At 41.4% G+C, this 20,655-nt stretch overlaps 1 protein-coding gene across 4 annotated transcripts in view; it reads right to left on the bottom strand.

Moving 5' to 3' along the window:
• The window catches only part of CYFIP2 (cytoplasmic FMR1 interacting protein 2), a 133,808-nt gene that overhangs the window by 107,675 nt on the left and 5,478 nt on the right, over positions 1-20,655 (bottom strand). For all 4 annotated transcript variants that reach the window (XM_021939907.2, XM_003900431.4, XM_017960089.3 and 1 more), the window contains exons 2-3: positions 6,555-6,694; positions 4,923-5,012 (exon numbers count right to left, since the gene is read on the bottom strand). In XM_021939907.2, the coding sequence (XP_021795599.1) occupies positions 4,923-5,012; positions 6,555-6,671 (207 nt within the window). In that variant the 5' untranslated portion in view covers positions 6,672-6,694. The remainder of the gene's footprint in view (positions 1-4,922; positions 5,013-6,554; positions 6,695-20,655) is intronic.

Raw genomic sequence — 20,655 nt, 5'->3', positions numbered from 1 at the left:
TGAAACCCTGCCTCTACTAAAAATACAAAAAAGTAGCCGGGCATGGTGGCGGGCACCTATAGTCCCAGCCACTCGGGAGGCTGAGGCAGGAGAATGGCATGAACCCGGGAGGCGGAGCTTGCAGTGAGCCGAGATCGCACCACTGCACTCCAGCCTGGGCGACAGAGCAAGACTCCATCTCAAAATAAATAAATAAAATAAATAAATAAATAAATAACTTTATTTTAAAATCCACATATCACCATTTCATAATATCTTATTAGTACAATAGCAGATTAATTTACTTATGACAGTTCTGTTTTCAACAGCAAATGCCATTGCCAAGTCACACTTACAATGATTAATTTAGAGAACTTTGAAAATCAGTAACATGTTGTCCTTCAGAACAGGGAGAGCCAATCAAGCCTGTGGGTCCCGCAGTCATCTGCCTCAGAACACATGTCAAAAAGGGGAAGTGACAGTCAGTCATGTAAGGAACATGTGTCTACTTTTAGCACTGAACTGCCTGCCAACAGGTGTAATTCCAACTCATGCATTCAGTGAATGTTTAACTGGGTACTCACGGGTCCCAGGCTCTGTGCTTTGTGCTGCGAACAGCGCAGTGAACAAGAAGAATGTGAACTCTGCCCTGCGGACAGTTTGGCCATCAGCCAGATCTGTCATATAATTATGCTGGAATGTAGAGGTTAGGATTGTGCGGTGGAAAGAGCCCTGAGTGGGGAAACTTGAGTACTGGTCCTCACTCTTCTTGGGCCCATCTTTTAATTTTTAATGTCTTAGTTTCCTTACTTGGAGGTAAAGAGTTGGCCTGAATCATTGGTGTTCAGCCCTGGTTGTACATTAGAGTTACCTGGGGAACTTTGATGCCTAAGCCAGGCCCCAAACTAACTATTTATCCCTGGGGATGGGGTGGGACATTGGTGTTTTTAAACAATCCCCAGGTTGATTCTCTTGTGTAGCCCACATTGACAGCTTCAGGACTAAGGATCTCTAAAGTCCTTTACATTTCTAATATTCTGAAAGTCCACGACTTAAACCCAATGTGAGTCTGGCTCAAATTTTCTGTAGTGGCAGATTCAGTGATCACTCAGCCCCCATCTGACCCCCAGCAAAGAACCTTCAACTCTTCCATATAGTTGGTCAATTATGTGGTTTGTGCACTTCCCCTCCTCTTTTCTCTGGTTATCCTGCCCTTCAAGAGATTCACCTTGACCAAGTAGGGGGCAGGAGACATACAAGAAGATGAGCATCTCATATGCCCACATTGCTGCTGAGAAGCTACCCTAGAAAGACTGGGAAAGGCATGAGGAGGACACTGTTAACTGAAGGGAGATTTTGACGTTATCCGGGAATGTCAGCATTGCATGCCACTCATGACTCATGCCTAAGCCACATCAACACTCTCCCTGTGTAGGCAGAATAATGGTCTCCCAAAGATGTCTGCACCCTAATCCCTGGTGCCCATGAATATGTTCCTTCACAGGGAAAGAGGGAGTTTACAGATGTGATCAAGTTAAGAGCCTTGCAATGGGGGTAGGGGGTGGTGGTGGTGATTCTGGATTATCCTGGGGAGCCCAGTGTAAACACAAGGTACTCATAAGCAAAAGAGGGAGGCAGAAGAGTCAGAGAGGGAGATTTGAAGATGCAGGCAGAGATCAGAGTGATGTCACTGCTGGCTGGGGGCCACGAGTCAAGGAATGTAGACACCTCTAGAAGGTGGAAAAGGCAAGGGAACAGACTTCCCCCTGGAGCCTGCAGAAGGAATGTGGCCCTGCTGGCACCCTGATTTTCACTCAGTAAGACCCATGTCAGACTTCTGACCTGACAGAACTGTGAGCAAATAAATCAGTGTTGTTCTAAGCCACTAAGTTTGTGACACTCTGTTAGGGCAGCAACAGAAAATGAACACCATCACCCTCCAACCTAGCCCCTCCTTCCGACTGCCCTGTTGGTGACTTGACCTGGTCTTCCTGGGAACTCAGTCAGTGCAGTTCCAGCTGACTGCTAAGCCAGTGTCCCTCACATCCATATCCTCTTAGCTGTACCCCAGTGCCATCACCCTCATTCGACCTTGAATACCTGCAGTGTAGATAACTTTAATTATCTTGACAAATTTATTTGCCCCATTCCTACTTGCAACTCATTCTACATATAACTAACACATGGAACCTGTCCCCCAAACAGAGTTCTGTTCACATCTCTTCTAAGGATAAATATTTTCCATTGCTTTTAATTTTTTATTAAATAAACTAAAGCCTTCTGTTATGGGCTAGACTGTGTGCCCCCCAGATTTATATGTTGAAGCCCTAACCCCACAGGACCTCAGAATGTGACTGTATTTGGAGATAGGGCCTTTAAAGAGGTAATTAAGTTAAAATGAGGCCATTAGAGAGGGCCCTGATCCAATCTGACTGGTGTCCTTATAAAAAGAGGAAATCTGGACACACAGAAAGAAGGTGCCAGTGATGTGTGCACACAGAGAAGAGACCACGTGAGGATGCAGAGAGAAGCAGCCATTTGGAAGCCAAGGAAAGAAACCTCAGGAAAAACCAAACCTACGGACACCCTGATCTTGGACTTTTAACCTCCAGAATGGGGAGAAAATACATTTTTACTGTTTAAGCCACCTCATCTGTAGCACTTTGTTATGGTATCCAAGCAAATGAATACACCCTCCATGCCCCGACACCTTATTTGTAGGGAATCTATAAACAATATCCCTATATGTACTTTACAGTCCAAACCAGTCACTCCTTGAAAATCCTTGCCCTGTGCCTTTGCTCACACTGGCTCTTCCACATGCTGTGCTCTCCCCATCTCATCTTGGACTGGTAAAATTCTAACTGTGTGAGACAGCACGGAACAGGAGAAAGAGATCAGGACTGGGAGTCAGTCCTGGATTTCAGGTCCAGTCCTGTGATTTACTAGTTGTGAGATCATGAGCAACCTGCTTATTAACTTTTCTAGGCCTCAGTTTTCTCATCCCTAAAATGGATATAATGATCACTTTGCAAGTCACAGGGCTGTTATAAAGCCCCAATAATATAATATATGAAAATGCCTTACATATATTTTAAAGTATACTGTGTCTACAAGGTATCATTATCCTCCTACAAGGCCTCACACAAAAGCCACTTCCTTCATCAAGCTTTCTCTGACTCTCTCAAGGTTCCTTCAAAAACACAGAACTTTGAACTTTTATCATGACATTTACCCCTAACTTCGCATATTTTTGTTTGTCTGTAAGGCATAGTCTGGAGCAAAGGTTTTGTAGTCAGGCAGACCTTGATCTAGAGCTGTCACTTGTCAGCTGCAGGACCCTGAGTAAGGTACGTAATTTTTCTGGGCTCCAGTTTTCCCCATCTGCAAAATGGATATGACAATAGAACCTACCTCACAGGGTTGATGTGAGGAGCAAATGAGAAAATGCATCTAAAATATCTGTATAGAAAAAGCATTCAATAAATGGTAAGCTTGTCAATTTCCCACTTGACTCACTGAGGATCAGGACTGGCCCCTATCTGTCCTTGCATATCTCTCCAGCATTTACACGGTCCTCTGTGGGCACCAGCAACACAATACTTACTGAATGAATGAGCAGAGTTTGTCAACACAAGGTTACGGGAAATAACTGATACAGTGCTATGGTTGGAGTGCGTTCCCCAAAGTTCATGTGTTAGAAACTTAAACCTCCAGTGCAACAGTGTTGAGAGGTGAGTACTTTAAGAGGTGATCAGGTCACGAGGGCTCTACCCCCATGAAAAAATTAATGCTGTTATTATGGGGGTGGGTTCCTTATAAAGGATGAGTTTGGCCCCCTTCCCTCTCTCTCCTACCCACGTCATGCCTTCTGCCATGGCATGATGCAATAAGAAGGCTCTCACTGGATACTGTCCCCTCAATCTTGGACCTTCCAGCCTCCATAACCATGAACCAATAAACTACTACTCTTGTTTTTTTTGAGATAGGGTCTTGCTCTGTTGCCCAGGCTGGAGTGCAGTGGCATGATCACAAGTCACTGCAGCCTCAACCTCCTGGGCTCAAGCGATCCTCCCACCTGAGTCTCCCACGTAGCTGCAACTATAGGTGTGCGCCACCTCACCCAGCTAATTTTTAAATTTTTTGTAGAGACAGGGTCTTGCCATGTTGCCCAGGCTGGTCTCGAACTCCTGAGCTCAAGGGATTCTCCTACCTCAGCCTCCCAAAGTGCTGAGGTTAGGGGCATGAGCTACCGTACCTGGCCTAAGCTTCTACTTATTATAAATTACCCAGTCTGCAGTTTCCTTGTTATAGCATCACAAAATGAGCTAAGACATATAGTGTCAAAGGTCTATGGAGCCACAGGCAGGGTCTATGAACACGGAATTTGGAATTCTTTAAATTGTAGTGCTGCATGAGAATAAAAGCAATGGAAGCCTAATAGAGAAGGGGAGGAGCCCTCCACAGATGAATCAGACTCTAGAAGAGAAAATAAGAACTAACCCTATTTGCACGTGATTTAGGCCATCAGCTTTTTTGAGTAACTGTTACTCCAAAACCAAAGCCAATGTCCCTTTTTCAAGGAACCTTTTGCTTTGCTCGAGACAAAATTCCACACATTCATTAACCTATAAACAAGGCAGGATCCAATCACATGTTAACCCAAAAAGCTATAGGAGCTCAGGGAAGTGAATAGTGGAGACTCAGCTGGGCCCTAACAGTTAAGGAGTATTCACAAAGCCAGACGATAAAGGGGAACAGTATGTTTCTAGGCACGGAGAGGGGATGGGGCAGAATGTAAGAGTGGGCTTAAGCAGATGCTTCTGACTGAGGAAGGGGGTTCTTAGAGTAGGTGTGCACATGCCTCTGGCGTGAGAAGCTGCCCACGACCCCTGCCAGCCCAGCAGGGAGCATGTCTGCACATGCGGATCACAGAGACTTACCATGCTGGAGTGAACCGTAGCCTGCTCAATGTACCTTGCAATGCCCGTGACAAATGCATTTCTGTCTTCGAAGTTCGTGTCAAAGTTAGCCTGTGGAATTAGAGGACAGGAACACTTTGGTTGTTAGAAAACAGTTCCAAGTTGGCTGGGCATCCAGGGAACAAACTGCTGTCGACAAACAATGCAAGTTCTCTGTGGGGACCTCCTGCTGCATCACCTTTCATCTTGCCCCTTCCCCACAAAGTCCTACTCTCAATCACACTGGGCAGGAGCTGGCGATGACAGGGCCCGCCATCTGCTTCCCATCAGTAATCAGGTTCACTCGGCTGAGCTTAAGAAGCAGATGCTTAAACTCCACAAGCCCAAATAGCTGCTAAAAGTTAAGATGGGCATTGCTTTGATTAGGCAGTTCCAGAAATACTCACCCAAGGGTGTGGATATATAGGTACAAGAATAATCACTGTGGTAGTTTTTTGTGATTTAAAAAAACTATAAACAACCCAAATGTCCAGCAACAGTGAAAGGCTAAATATACATACATTTATATATATATATATATATAAAATATATATATATATATATGAAAAACAGCATATCCACAAATGGACTTTTAAGTACTATGAGGTGGCTAAGCATAATGTGGTAGTACTGCGGCATTGTCAAGGAAAAATATCCATAATAAATTTTAAGTTAAAAAGCCAACTCATAAAGCAATAAATATAGTATGGTTTTCTTTTGGTAATAACATATATATGTATATATACACAAACACATATATGTATATTTGGTAAAAAAGGTATATATAGGCATAGTTATAGAAAAAATTTATATATTTTTGTATACTTTTTTGTGTACTTTTTGTATTGCTTATAATAAAAAAGATATTTCTATAATTAAAATTTTAATCTGGGTTAGAAGATGTGAATCAATGAAGTTTATGAGCTGAACCTTCAAGCATGTGCTTCATACATGCACTGAAAGAAATTTAAGAATTTATTATGTATTTATATTTAGTCTCCTTTTGCTGCCTGAGAACTATCGAAAGGTCAAACACAGCTAAAACTTTCAAATTAGCATATCCTTTCTTAACATGGCATCTGGCCTGGCACACCCAGACAAGAGGCTATAAGCTGGACTCCTGGCCCTGATGGGTCATAGTTTGGAACAATCTGATGGTGGTTTATCACAAGCTCTGCTACCTTAGGCAAAAGCAAACAACTGTGACCAGCTTCCCTGAGCCATGAGCTGCTATGGGGTGTTGTAGTGTCCTCCTCACACGCATGAAGGAAAAGTAATTACCCAGGCAGGCTCTGGGGTTTCTAAGTTGCAATATTTAATTCATGAGGCCAGAGCTGCCAAAACCTCGGTTGGTACAGCAGCAAGAATAGCCAGGAAGGTATTTGGGGGTCAAAGCAGATCAACAAGACTTCCCTGTGGGAGGGAAATAGTCCTGCAGCACATTTAGTAGCTAATCTGTTCCTTACACTCAGCTCCACCAGTGCACAAGGGACTCCATCAGCTCACGACCTTTCACCTTCTAGATGCAGACCTCTCCCTCTGCCTCAGGGCAAACCCTCTTAGGGGATCCCCAGAATTCCTGGGCCCCCTGGTGCTATCTGCCATTTCCATTACCTGGTACATGATGGAGGAAGGCGGGGGCTCGATGCATGGCTGCTGGTCAGGGAGGGGAAGCTCTTCAAGCAGGTCCACGTTGGACAGGGCATCTTCCAGGGTGACGTGCGTGGTCATGGCTGCAGTTTCTGTATTCTGCACTGCGGGAAAGGAAGAGAAAGTCAGTGGAGAATTTCAGGGGCCTCTAAAATTCCTCTTAACCACACCATGTCCAGGATCCTTAGGGAGTACAGAGAGAGTTAAAACGCATTGAGGCCACTTCTCCTCACCACTTCTTCCCAAGGTGTTCTCAGTGTGTATCTTTTATATCTGAGGATCTCTTTACGGCTAACAAAGTACTTTGTGTGTACTTGGTCGACCCTCACCACCACCCTCTGTGATCAACGTGGAAGGTGGCACTCTATCCATATAACCGATGAAAAATCAAGGCTCAGAGAAGTTATGTGATGCCCACACAGCCACGTCACCAGGAGCGAGGGACCTCAAGTGGGATGTGAGGACATGGGTCATGGTTAGTTTCTCCACTTTTCGTTCTTCATAAGGATATTTATGAGTTCCACTCTTAAATTACCATGCAATACAATTATTCATGATGGTGACAGCCAAGATAATCAACTGAAAACCAAAGCCCAGGTTTTTAGGCTAATTAAATTGGGATTAAAATAACTCAATTCCTGCAAATCAACCTTCCTTGCAAAGATGGAGGAGCCATTGTCTTCCTTGGCCTGGGTATGTTTTGTGAGTCACATCAAACAAATCAGCCCTAAATGGACATTTCTGTGTCTTAGACCCTGGCACAGCACAGCTGCTTTGATTGTATGTTTGGCAGGATTAGAAGCTGAAGAGAATCTGAACAGCACAGTTACCCAACTCGAGATAATTCCTATTTTAAGAACTCAGCACCCAGCAAACAGAATACTCATTTTTCCCCCCAAACATATGTGAAACACTGCTTAAAAACTAATCACGATTTAGGCTATAAATCAAGTTCCCACAAGTTTCTTCAAAAATGATAGCCTACAAGTTACATTCACTGTTTATTAAATGTAATGCAATGAAATTAGAAATCAATAATGCAAATTGTAGCAATAAAATCCCATACCTTTGAAAATGTGTAAAACATACTTCAAGGTCATTCAAAACTAAAAGAGGAATTCCAATAGAAATGATAAGATATTTAGAAACGAAAGATGGAAAGCACTAATACATGTCTTCAACACATTTAGCTGAAAGAAAAGTGGAACTAAATGAAGTTAATGTTACACTAAAAAACCTTAAGAGAACAAAAGTCAGCCCAGAGAAATGAGAATAGAGGGACTGAGAGTTACAAAGGCAGACATAAAGCAAAAAACAAAGCAAAATAAAACATAAGAGTAGAGGTAAACAAAAACACTAAAAGCTGAGTTCTAGAAAACAGCTTTTAATAACAATAATAAAGCCAACCCTAAACACACATGATTAAGAGAGACACAAAGAGAAGGGCCACTGTGCTTGTCTGAGAACCCCTTCCTGACCACCTTCGATTCCAAGGAGTTGTGAGATCCCTGGGCTGGAATTTCTCCTGTGAATGTCAGCGAGTTTGCCTTGCTTGTTAGGAAATACGGTGTCTGACATTAGGGGGAAAAAGGACCATCAACACAAGAATTTGGTACAGGGGCTGCAAAGGACTAAAACAACTGCAGAATATACCCAAGGTCATGCTGCCCTGAGACTAATACCTGCCTTAGGCCCAAGGTTGGGAGGGCAGAATGGGGCTGAGCCTTCACTGGCTGCTGTGCAGCTAACCAGATTCACATTTCACTGAGTTCTCGAACACACCTTCCCATCACGTACCATGGCAACAGCAAATGCTGCATCCAGTGAGGGCTCACTGAGCCCAGAGGTAACTTCCCCATTTGCCCTCTGCAGAAGGCTGGTCTCCTAGGGTGGTTTCAGGTCCTCTCCACACCTAAGTTTCTTCCTCTTCTCTACCCCACAGTTCTAAGCGTGGCATTCAGTTCTACAGCAAAACCACTTCACTGATCCATTGAAAGAAAAGGAAAAAAAAGACTCTCTTCCTTCTTATACTACTACTAAGTCCATTTTACAGGAGGGAGTAATGATTTTACTGGGCATAATGATCTTCAGCCTCCAAAGCCCTAGTAATTCTCTTCATTAATTCCAATTATAATAACAGTGAAACATTTCTTTAGCCCTTACTTTGCGTCAGACACTACGCGAAGTACTCAACTATTTCATTCTTGTATCCACCCTATAAAGGTAGGTACTATGATTACTCCCAGTCTATAGATGAACAAACAGAACCTCGGCATTTAATTTCACAGGATCAAGCGCTGGCAACTGGTGGAGGGAAGGCTGGCCCAGGTTTGTCCAGCTCCATAGTCTGAAGTCAGCTTCGTTACTACATACTTCCCTCCAAGGACTCACGCTCGCATTTTGAGATTACACTTGATGAGTGGAGGTTTATTTCATACCAAACTCTACACTAGGTGTTTTCAAAAACTATGCATTAATGGTTCTTGGCCCTGCTTGCGCCAAAAAATCATGTGCACAGCTTCTAAATAACAAAATGCCTGGGTTCCAACCAGGGGACCAGGAAGACTGCATTTGAAAGGTGTCCTATCTCATTTTCAATAAGGAAAATCCAGATGAAACTTACAAGGAGATACACCATTTCTCACTGATTAGATCGACTCAAATCCAAAAGTTTGACCACACATGCTGTTGGCAAGGCTATGGAGAAAAAGGCTCTCCCAAACATAGTTGGTAGGCATGGCAAAATGACACAACTCCCGTGGGAGGAAATCTGCAACATCTAACAAACCTCCATAAGCATTTTACCCTTTGACCAGCAATCCCACTTCCAGGAATCTGTCCCAAAGATGCACTGACAAAAATACGCAAAGATAAATGCACAAGGCCATTCACAGCAGGACTACTTGTGATAGCAAAAACTGAAAACAGCAAACATTCATTGATACAGTTACGATACTTGCCCTCACCCAAATCTCATGTTAAATTCTAATCCCCAGTGTTGGAGGTGGGGCCTGGTGGGAGGCGTTTGGATCATGAGGGTGGGTCCCTCATGAATGGCTTGGGCTATCCCCTTGGTGATGAATGAGATCTGAGTTCACAGGAGATCTGGTCATTTAAAAGTGTGTGGCACCCCCCTCCCCTACACTGCCCACTCTCTTGCTCTTGCTTTCACCACGTGGTATAACTGTTCCCCCTTCTGCCTTCTGCCATGACTGAAAGCTTTCTGCAGCCTCCCCAGAAGCTGAGCAGATGCTGGCACCACGCTTCCTGTACAGCCTGCGGAACCTTGAGTCAATTAAACTTCTTTTCTTTATAAATTACCTAGCCTCAGGTATCTCTTCATAGCAGTGCAAGAATGGCCTAATACATCCATTAACAGAGGAATGTCTGGATAAACTATGGTGCCACCATACAGGGAAATATGAAGCAGCAGGAAAATTAAGTGAGGACCCTCTCTACATGCTACTACGGGTGATCTCCAGGACATGGTATGGAGAGCATGCGCTCATTTACCCAGGAGCGGGGGCTGCAGATGTCTACACACACATCTTCTACTTAAAAAACAAACCATGGAAAGGCAAGCCATATACTTTTAAAAATTAGTTACCTATGGAGAACAGGAAAAGAAGGGAAAACAGTTAACGGGCAGAAATAGGAGCTAGAATACTTTGAATATGTCTTATTTTGTAGATTTGACTTTGAAAGCATCAAAACATTTTACATACTTACAAAATAAAATGTAAATTTATAAAAAGTGGCCCCCAAATCGAAAAGTAAAACGAAACAAATGAATGTATATATGTTGTACTATTGGAGTAACTCCACAGAAAGGGACTATTATTCCAAGTGATTTTAAAATTGAGCCACGTGCTGGAAGAGCCCTGATGGATCACAAAGACATCTAATAAAAGCTTGGTTTTTATTACTTTGTTACTGTTAGATGAGCCTGTGAACCAACTATTATGCTGAGAATTGGTAAATAAAAGCAAACATTTAACCTGTCTTTCCTAAACAAACTATACCACCAGATAACCAAACTATAGAAGAGATGGATGTTTCTTTCCATAAAAGTATTTTTTTCCTTTTTAAGATAAAAAGACAATATCCTTGTTTTCCAACCTCTATAAACAAATGGATCTAGGCACTGATCATCATCAGCTGCTAACATCCCTAAATGAAAGACAATCAAATATTATGTGCGTAATGATGGAAAAACGCACCAAGAATGCTGGATCCAAAACAAAACACCTGAATCTAATTAGGCCTTTGATGCCAAATCACAGGAAATATAAGAGGGCAGAAAAACATGCTATACCCCAGTGATGTAATCAGCAAAATACAATCTATGACAAATTCTTCAGGACAAATGACTCAGGACCTCTAACATACAAATTACAAAGACAGAAAAGAGAGATGGGAGGAAAATCTATAGATTTTGAAGAGACCAAACACACTATCATGTGTGGACCTTATTTGGATCCTATTTCAAACAAACCACCATACAAATAAAATTATAACTTTATGAGAAAATTAGAAAATTAGTACTGACTGGATATTTGATAATATGAAGGAAATATGTTATTTTATTTAGGTTTGATAATATCAAGGTTAAGTTTTAAAAGAGCCTTTATCTTCTCGAAATACCTACTAAAATATGGATAAAAGGACACAGGGGTTTGCTTCTAAATAATACTAGATGGGAGAAGAGTGAGTAAAAACGAAACAAATTCAGCAATGAGTTAATAAGTATAGATTGTGTGTGACACATACATAGAGATTACTGTATTTTTCCATCCAATTTTATATATGTTTCAAAGTTTTCATAAAATCCCCTAGATCAGTTTATAAGCTCCCAGCTCTTATCCAACTTTCCTTTTTTCTCCCATAACTAGGTTTCTTCTGGGCTTCTCAAACTTAAAAAACACTCATTTACAGATGGGTATGGTGGCTCACAGCTGTAATCCCAGCACTTTGGGAGGCTGAAGTAGGTGGATCACCTGAGGTCAGGAGTTCGAGACCAGGTTGACCAACAGTTCAAGACTAGTCTGACCAGCCCGGTCAACTTTTCTTACTAGAAATCCCGTTTCTACTAAAAATACCAAAAAAATTAGCTGGGCGTGGTGGTGGGCACCTGTAATCCCAGCTACTCAGGAGGCTGAGGCAGGAGAATCACTTGAACCCAGAAGGCAGAAGTTGTAATGAGCCAAGATCATGCCATTGCACTCCAGCCTGTGCAACAAGGGCAAAAATTCATCTCAAAACAAAACAAAACAAAAAACAAACAAACAAAAAAAACCCAACTCATTTACCAGAATAACCATTACGTTTTCCTCTGCAGCCTAATAGTACCCCTGAACATCCCCTGAAGAGAATCAATAAGTGAACAACTTACAAAGCTAATAAATTAGGAGTCTGTTTATGTTAATGCTATCTTTCTTCTCCTCTGGCAAATACAACTTCTATAGTGGATTTCTACGAGCTTTGGTAGATCATTCAGTGCCTAAGGGAGAAGGAAATCAACATTTTTAGCTCAAGTGCTGGTAGGCATTGCCAAATCCACATCAATCGGAAAGAAAAAATATTCTGGAAATTTGAACAGAGGTATAAATGAAAATAAGAATGTACTTCTTTTCGGCCCAAGTGTCCTGCCTGTTTTGCAATCTTCCAAGTGAGAATGATTCTTTATGTTCAGTCTATGAACATGTGACCATTTCATCATTTTGGAAAAGAAATTAATAAAATATTTAAAAGTTAACAGTGTTCTGGGAGTATCATTTACCAAACACAGCTGCAACTTCTCAGTGGGGGACATTCATGACCGATTTAAATGCAGTGTCTTCAAAACAAACTCAGTCAGTGGCCTGGTTTCACCAAAAGCTGTACTAACATTGGGCTCACAAGCAATTTGCTTCTGAGAAGGGGAGCTTTAGGTGCCCCCCCATGCAGAAATGACTGACAGACCCCAAGCAAGAGGGGGATGGGTCCCATAAATGCAGGATGGCTGCCAGGAGAACATGGCTTTGGAAATGCAGATTCTGACATTCATAGCTTAAACCCTGCTTCTTTATAAGCAAAATACTTGCATTGTCATTATCTGTTTGATTTTCTGGAAAGAAATGAACTATTAAGACATTTTACTGAAGTGAAATATTAGGCTAGTGTAGTGGGTAAGCTTGAGTTCGGGGTTTGAATCTGTCATCTGCTACTTACAAGCTATATAACCAACAGCATGTTCCTTAACCTCTCTGAGCCTCAGTTTCCTTACCTTATAAGGGTGACAATTTATAATAGTGCCTGTCCTCAATGTTTATTTTGATTATATAACTACAGCATGTAGAATACTTACTACAGTAGCCAGCAAAGACGTAAGTGTCAAAAGACAAAATTACAATAAATTTATAGAATTAATTGCCCTTAATTTGTGATTTATGAATTGAAGCACCTCCTTTCTATACAATAGAATGAAAGCTCCCACTGGGCAATAGCAAAACAGTGGGTTTTGTAATGTGGGAAAAAGGAAACACAACAATAGAAAAATAAATGATTAGTTAACATCAAGTTACTTCAGGTTACTTTTTTGTAAGGGTTAAGGCAGAGGGGATTTGCTTATTATGCTGACTTAGGTGGAGAGTGGCATTTAGCATGAGTGACTCCATTTTGGTTTGGTCTGGTTTTTAGGGGCCTAGTACAGGAGCTTAGTCTTAAACAATGGCCTCCCATACTTTTGTTCAATATTAGCTAGTCTGTGGCCTGTTTTCAATAGAGAGGATGAATTAAATACTGCAACAATTCTCCTACCAAAAAAAGGATGGTATTATTTTTATCACACTAATATCTCAGTTGTATAGGTTCTTCACATTGATTTTCTCAATCACAACTATCCTGCAAATTCAACTCAGCAGGTGTAATTTTTTCTGTGTTTCTGAGGACACTGTGTTATGGAGAAGTAAACACTTTTATTCAAGGTCACATGGTCAGCTAGTGGCAGAAGTAGGGTAGAAACAGGATATCTTGACTTCCAGTTCTACCCCTTTTCTTCTAGACCACACCTGGTTTTGTACCTTTTCGAAACGTGCTAAGCACATTTTTTTCCCCAGTTTGGCTGCTTTTTACTTCCTCAAGAAGAACACAACTCTGCCAAGCTAAAGATTAGGTAACTGTCACCTTTGTGTTTCATGAACATCAAGAGGCCAGGAAATACTTTCCATGTCCGTATGGCTCTCCAGCCAGAGGCTATATAAGTATATACACACACACAAACATACTGCACACACATATACATACATGTCTATGTATATTGGTATAAGCTATACCAATAAAGGTCAGAAACCATATCATCTCAATACACACAATACAATATGTGTATATATATATTAGTACAAAGAAAATATTATATAAATATAAAAATAAAAGGGAGATTTAGATTGTTCCTATTAAAAAAATTTACAGTCATTTGCCCCATAATGATGTTTCAGTCAACAGAGGATCATATATACGATGGTGTTACCATAAGATTATAATATCATATTTTTACTGTACTTTTTCTGTGTTTAGGTACACAAATACTTCCCATTGTGTTGCAAGTGTCTACAGTATTCAGTACAAGAACATGCTGTACAGGTTTGCAGCCCAGGAGCAACAGGCTATACCATATAGCGTAGGTGTGTAGTGGGCTATGCCATCCAGGTTTGTGTAAGTGCACTCTATGATGTTTTCTTGGCCTCAGAATAAAACCCAAATACTGCCACTTCTTCCTCCCATGCCAGGGCAGACATTGCTAATTGGTAATGACTCTGTTTTCCACTAAGTCCACAGACAGCTTCAGAATCCTCATGAAATACTGAGCTCCAGGAAGCCACCAGCAATCAATCTGAGTTTGCCCATGAAATAAAACATAACATGCCCTTTCTGGAGTAGAACCATGCATGTGAAAGCTCCTCAAGGTCAGGGACCATTTTTTTTTTACCTATCACTGAAAATGCAGAGACCTTAGCAGAGTGCCGCAAACAGATTAGGTGCTGGGGAAGTACTGAATGAAAGAATTCATGAACACACCTCAGTCTCCTGACAATATAGGAGACAGGAGACGACCTGAAGTTGGCCATGTCCTTACTTCCAGTTTTTCCATTCTTTCTCCTTCACTATTAATAACACAGATAAGGCTGGACTCGGTGGCTCACGCCTGTAATCCCAGCACTTTGGGAGGCCAAGACGAGCAGATCTCCTGAGGTCAGGAGCTTGAGACCAGCCTGGCCAACATGGTGAAACCCCATCTCTAATAAAAAGCCAAAAATTAGCTGGGCACAGTGGTGCGCACCTGTAGTCCCAGCTACTCGGGAGGCTGAGGCAGAAGCATTGCTTGATCCCGGGAGGTAGAAGTTGCAGTGAGCTGAGATGGAGCCACTGCTATATCTGGGTGACAGAGTGAGACTCTGTCTCAAAAACAAAAACAAAACAGCTAATTTAAATCAGCATAGAATACATAGTCATATCCATAAACTGCCAGGATAATTCTTACTATTTTTTTCTAGAGATTCTGTTTTTTGCCAGTTTTTATTTTAGAAGGAAGCTTTATATCACAATCACAGATAGAAAACCAATATTATATGCCATAAACACAGAGGAGCCATAAAAAACACAGTAATGAACATAAACGCAGGTCTGGGTATTATCTGAAAATCATTCCATGTCCACCACTGATACCCACACAAGAGGCATTTTAGTGTGGAGGTGAACTGGATAGCTTGAGTTAGAATCTTACCTCTGCCAATACCTAGTTGTGTGACCTTGAGTAGGTGACATAACCTGTCTGAGCCTCACTCTCCTCATTTTGGTATAAGGGATAATGATAGTTTCTATCTCACAGGCTTTGAAAACTAAATGAGTTAATCCATGTAAATGGCTTGGCTGGTAGAAAGTGCTGGATAAAAGTTAGTGCCTCAACAAAACTGAATCTAGAAACATATAAAAAAGATTATGCACCATGAACAAGTGAGATTTATCCCAGGAATGTTAAGATCAGGTTAACATTAACATCAGAATATCAATTAATGTAATAAGCTATACCAATAAAGGTCAGAAACCATATCATCTCAATACACACAGAAAAAGCATTAGACAAAATCTCAACACCTTCATGATAAAAACACTCAAAAACTTAGGATTAGAGAATATCCTCAACTTGACCATAAATGGCTACAAAAAACTTTTAGCTAATATCAAACTTAATGCTTTCCCACTAAGATCAAGAACAAGACAAACAAGCCTGCTCTTAGCACTTCTATTCAACATCGTACTGGCAGTTCTAGCCAAGGTAATTAGGCAAGAAAATTAAATAAAAGACATCTAGATTAGAAATGAAAAAGTAAAACTATTCCTATTTGCAGATAACATAGTCTTGTATATAGAAAATCCATGAAAAATCCACTAAAAACTATTAAAGTCATAAACAAGTTCAGCACATTTGTAGGATACAGTATCAGCATACAAAAATCAGTTGTGTCTCTGTATACCAGCAACGCACAATATGAAAAGAAAATTGAGAAAACAATTCTATTTATAGTAGCATCAAAAATAATACAATACTTAGGAATAAACTTAACAAAATAAGTGCAAAACATACACTCTGAAAGCAATAAAACCTCGTTGAAAAAAATTAAAGACCTAAATAAATAAAAAGATATCCCATGTACATAAGCTGGAAGACTTAATATTGTTAACACGGCAATACTACCCAAACGAATCTACAGATTCAACATAATCTCTATTAAAATCTCAGCTGGCTTCTTTGCAGAAATTGACAAGCTGATCCTAAAATTCATATGGAAATTCAAGGGACTCACTCAAGATAACTAAGACAATCTTGCGGGTGGGGGGAACCGAACAAAACTGGAAGACTCACACTTCCTGATTTCAAAACATACTGAAAGCTACAGTAATCAAAATTGTGCGGTGTTATCATGAAGACAGACAATGAACAATGATAAATTGATGGAACTGAACTGAGAATCCAGAAATAAACACTCACATTTATGGTCAATTGACAAGAGATGTAGAAAGAATATTCTTTTCAACAAATGATTCTGGGACAACTGAATACCCACATGCAAAATTTGTTTTATGGTGTGAGGTATAAATAATGTAATATATAATAAATTAATTCAAAGATCTATGTAAGAGCTAAAACTATAAAACTCATAAGAGTATATCTTTGTTACCTTGAATTATGTAATAACAAAAACACAAGCAACAAAATAAAAAATAAACTAAACACCTAAATAAAAAAATGTGTGCTTCAAAGGACACCATCAAGAAAGTCCATCCACAGAATAGAAGAAAATATTTGCAAATCATGTATTTGCTAAATATATAAAATATGTAAATAATTCTTGGCTGGGCACAGTGGCTCATGCCTGTAATCCTAGTACTTTGGGAGGCTGATGGGAGAATCGCTTAAGCCAGAAGTTCAAGACCAGCCTGGGCAACAGAGCGATACCTTGTTTCTACAAAAAAATTTTTTAAATAAAAATAAATGTAAAAACGAATTCTTAAAACTCATTAATAAAGACTACCTGATTTTAAAAATAGGCAAGGAACAGATTTTTCTCCAAAGATATACACATAGCCAATAAGGACACAGAAAGATTAATGTCCTTAGTTATTAGGGAAATGCAAATTGATACAACTTCACACCCACTAGGATGGCTATAATCAAAAGGACAGACAATAACAAGTGTTGGCAAGGATGTGAAGAAACTGGGAACACCGTTGCTAGTGGGATTGCAAGATGGTGCCACACCTTTGGAAAATCGATTGATATTTCCTCAAATTTTTAAACACAGAGTTACCGTTTGACCCAGCAATTCTACTCCTAGGCATAACCCCAAGTGAAATGGAAATACATGTCCACACAAAAACTTGTACATGGATGTTCATGGCATCATTATTTGTAATAGCTAAAAAGCAGAACTAAAATATGCATCAACTGATAAAATAACGGTACAGCCATATGGAATATTTTTCAGCCATAAAAAGGAATTAGGTACTGATATTGATACAACATGAATGAACTTTGACAATATCATGCTAAGTGAAAGAAGCCAGTCATTAAAGACTCTGTATTCTATGGTTGCATTTATTAAACATGCCCAGAACAGGCAAATCTATGGAGACTTATAGTAGACTAGTGGTTGCCTAGGGGTGGGATTGGGTGAAATAGGTGGTGCTGCTAAAGGCCATGAGGTTTCTTTCTGGGGCGCTAAAATGCTCTAAAACTGACTACAATTATGGGTTGTACAATTTTGTGGATATATTACAAACCACTGAACTGGTTTTTTTGTTTTTTGTTTTTTGTTTTTTTTTAAGACAAGAGTTTTGCTCTTGTTCCCTAGGCTGGAATGCAACAGTGCGATCTCACTCACTGCAACCTCTACCTCCCAGGTTCAAATGATTCTCCTCCCTCAGCCTCCTGAGTAGCTGGAAAAACAGGCACCCACCACCATGCCCAGCTAATTTTTGTATTTTTAGTAGAGACGGGGTTTTGCCATGTTGGCCAGGCTGGTCTCGAACTCCTGACCTCAGGTGATCTACTCGCCTCGACTTCTCAAAGTGCTGGGGTTACAGGCATGAGCCACCATGCCTGCCCTGAACTGTATTTTTTAAATGAGTGAATTGTACAGTATGCAAACTATATTTCAAGAAAGCTGTTACCAAAAGTTAGTATTTTTATAACTACCTTTTGGGAAACTTTGGGTGTAACATAAGCAGAAGGGGTACAAAGACAGCTGGGGTTGGAGTAGGAGCTTGGGGAGTTTGGGGACTGTAACGCTGCCCCTACAAGCAGAGGTTGTGGAGAGCAAAAACCAACGGGGACAGCAGGGGAGGAAAAGAGCAATAGACACAACCATAGCACCCCGCAGAGCGGCCCCCTAAACTGCAGGAGTGAACTAGACCATACAGGGCAGGCCCAGCTAGCTTGTTTGTTCCCTTCCCCCTGCCCCTGCCTGTTTTGGTTTCTCTGCCATCTGTCAGGTCCTGGGGCTGCCCCCCCGCCGGAGTAAAGACTCCTCAGATAATATTATCTGAGGAGTAATAATATTACCACCTGTGAGGTGGGTGGAGTGACAGGTTCTGAGGTTTAGAATGAGAACAAGAAGGGAGTCTAGCTCTCTTTCTACTGATGAGGAAACCAAGGCTTAGAAAAGAGAAGGGACTTGTGCAAGGTCACTGGGCTAGTTAGGGGTGGAGCTGGGGTTAACATTGCACTTCCTGAGAAGACAAGGGAAGGCAATAGAATAACTCATATGACACAGAGCTTTAAAAGAAAAGGAGAGGGCCAGGCATGGTGGCTAGCGCCTGTAATCCCAGCACTCTGGGAGGCAGAGGCAGGTGGATTACCTGAGGTCAGGAGTTCGACACTAGCCTGACTAACATGGTGAAACCCCATCTCCACTAAAATTAGCCAGGTGACCAGGAGGCAGAGCTTGCAGTGAGCTGAGATCGCGCCATTGCACTCCAGCCTGGGCAACAGAGCAAGACGCTGTCTCAAAAATGAAACAAAACAAAACAAAACAAAACAAAAAAATTAGCCCGGTGTCATAGCACATGCCTGTAATTCCAGCTACTCGGGAGGCTGAGGCAGGAAAATCGCTTGAACCTGGGAGGCAGAGGTTACAGTGAGCTGAGATCACGCCATTGCACTCCAGGTTGGGGAACAAGAGTGAAACTCCATCTCAAAAGAAATAAATAGATAAATAAAAGAAAAAGACAAATATTACAACAAAAATTCTGCAGCAAAACGAAAAGCCCTCTAAGAAAGGAAATACAATCAAAGGACATTACTGGTTCTCTGTGATCATCATTTATATATCTTAATCATGTAGACACTTTAAACCTGATTTAGGTTAAAATAGAGCTCTTCCTATCTTGAGAGACGGGGGCAGGGGAGGGAGGGAGATGGTGTAAGAAAGCAAAATCTCCATTCATCACAGCAGGAAGTAAATAGACAACGTGCAGAATAGATAAATCAGGAAATAGCAGTGTAAGCACATATCATTTAGAGATGAGGAGGCAGCTATTAGAAGAAACAGTGAGTTAAAAGTGGCAGCTTCTAGGGGACGGTGGGTGCTAGATGGTTGTTTTTCATTATAAGGCTTTCAATAGTATCTGATTTTTAAAAACATGTGTGTGTATTGTTTTGATCAAAATTTAATAATTTGCTTTAGAAGACAACCACCCAAAGTCTCCCTGCTAGCAGTTCAGACACCTGGCTGGTACCCAGCACTGACTGGCAAGGCGGTCTTTGCTGTTTCAGTCCCTTGCTGCCTGTCTTCTGGGACCAGAGGCTCCATCACCTACAGCTTCTCTCCACACAGGGGACCTGCAGTCAGAGTGGAGAAGTCAAGTCAGCCTCGACCTGGGCCTCTGGAGAAGGCCTACCTTCCTCGTTGTTTATGAGTGGACAGAGAAAAAGATCTTGGCGGGGGCTAAAGGACTTGCCACTTCATTTGCCGTTTTGCCCAGCTGCTTCCTGTGTTGTTAGGGTTGAGGCGGCCTTTCTGGTGACACCAAACCAGGCAGCTACCAGCGGCTCAGGGGAACGGCCTCACGCTCTCAGGAGGGGAAGTCATGCCACCAAGGTGGCTTGCTGATTTGTTCCTGCTGAGGCCCTGGGGCTGTCATATGAGGAACACCAACATGACGCGTATGTGGGGAGAGGAGCTGCCTCTCAGATGCACCTGCTAAAACTCACAAAGGGAAGCCATGCATCTGCTACGGAAACAAGGAGCAGGACTTCAGGTCTGGCCACCAGATCGGAGCATGTGGAACTCAGCTTCATGGACGTGAAACTGCAACTCGAGCATGGCTCAATATGAAGACAAAGGTCCCCAAATCACATTTTCACTCACTCTAAAAGGGCAAATTTCTCTGTATGTAAAATATGGAGGTTAGCCTTGGTTCTCTCTCAACCATGATGTCCTGCCTTGTGAAGGTTATTGCAGGTAACTTGTGCTAATAATAGCTTAAGCACTGAGGTTTGCAAACAAGGTACATTTTATTGTATGTA

This window comes from Papio anubis, chromosome 5 (assembly GCF_008728515.1).
Source record: "Papio anubis isolate 15944 chromosome 5, Panubis1.0, whole genome shotgun sequence".
Classification (NCBI taxonomy): Eukaryota; Metazoa; Chordata; class Mammalia; order Primates; family Cercopithecidae; genus Papio; species Papio anubis.
Note: the sequence above shows the minus strand (reverse complement) of the source record. Positions and strands in the feature narration are given on the sequence as shown.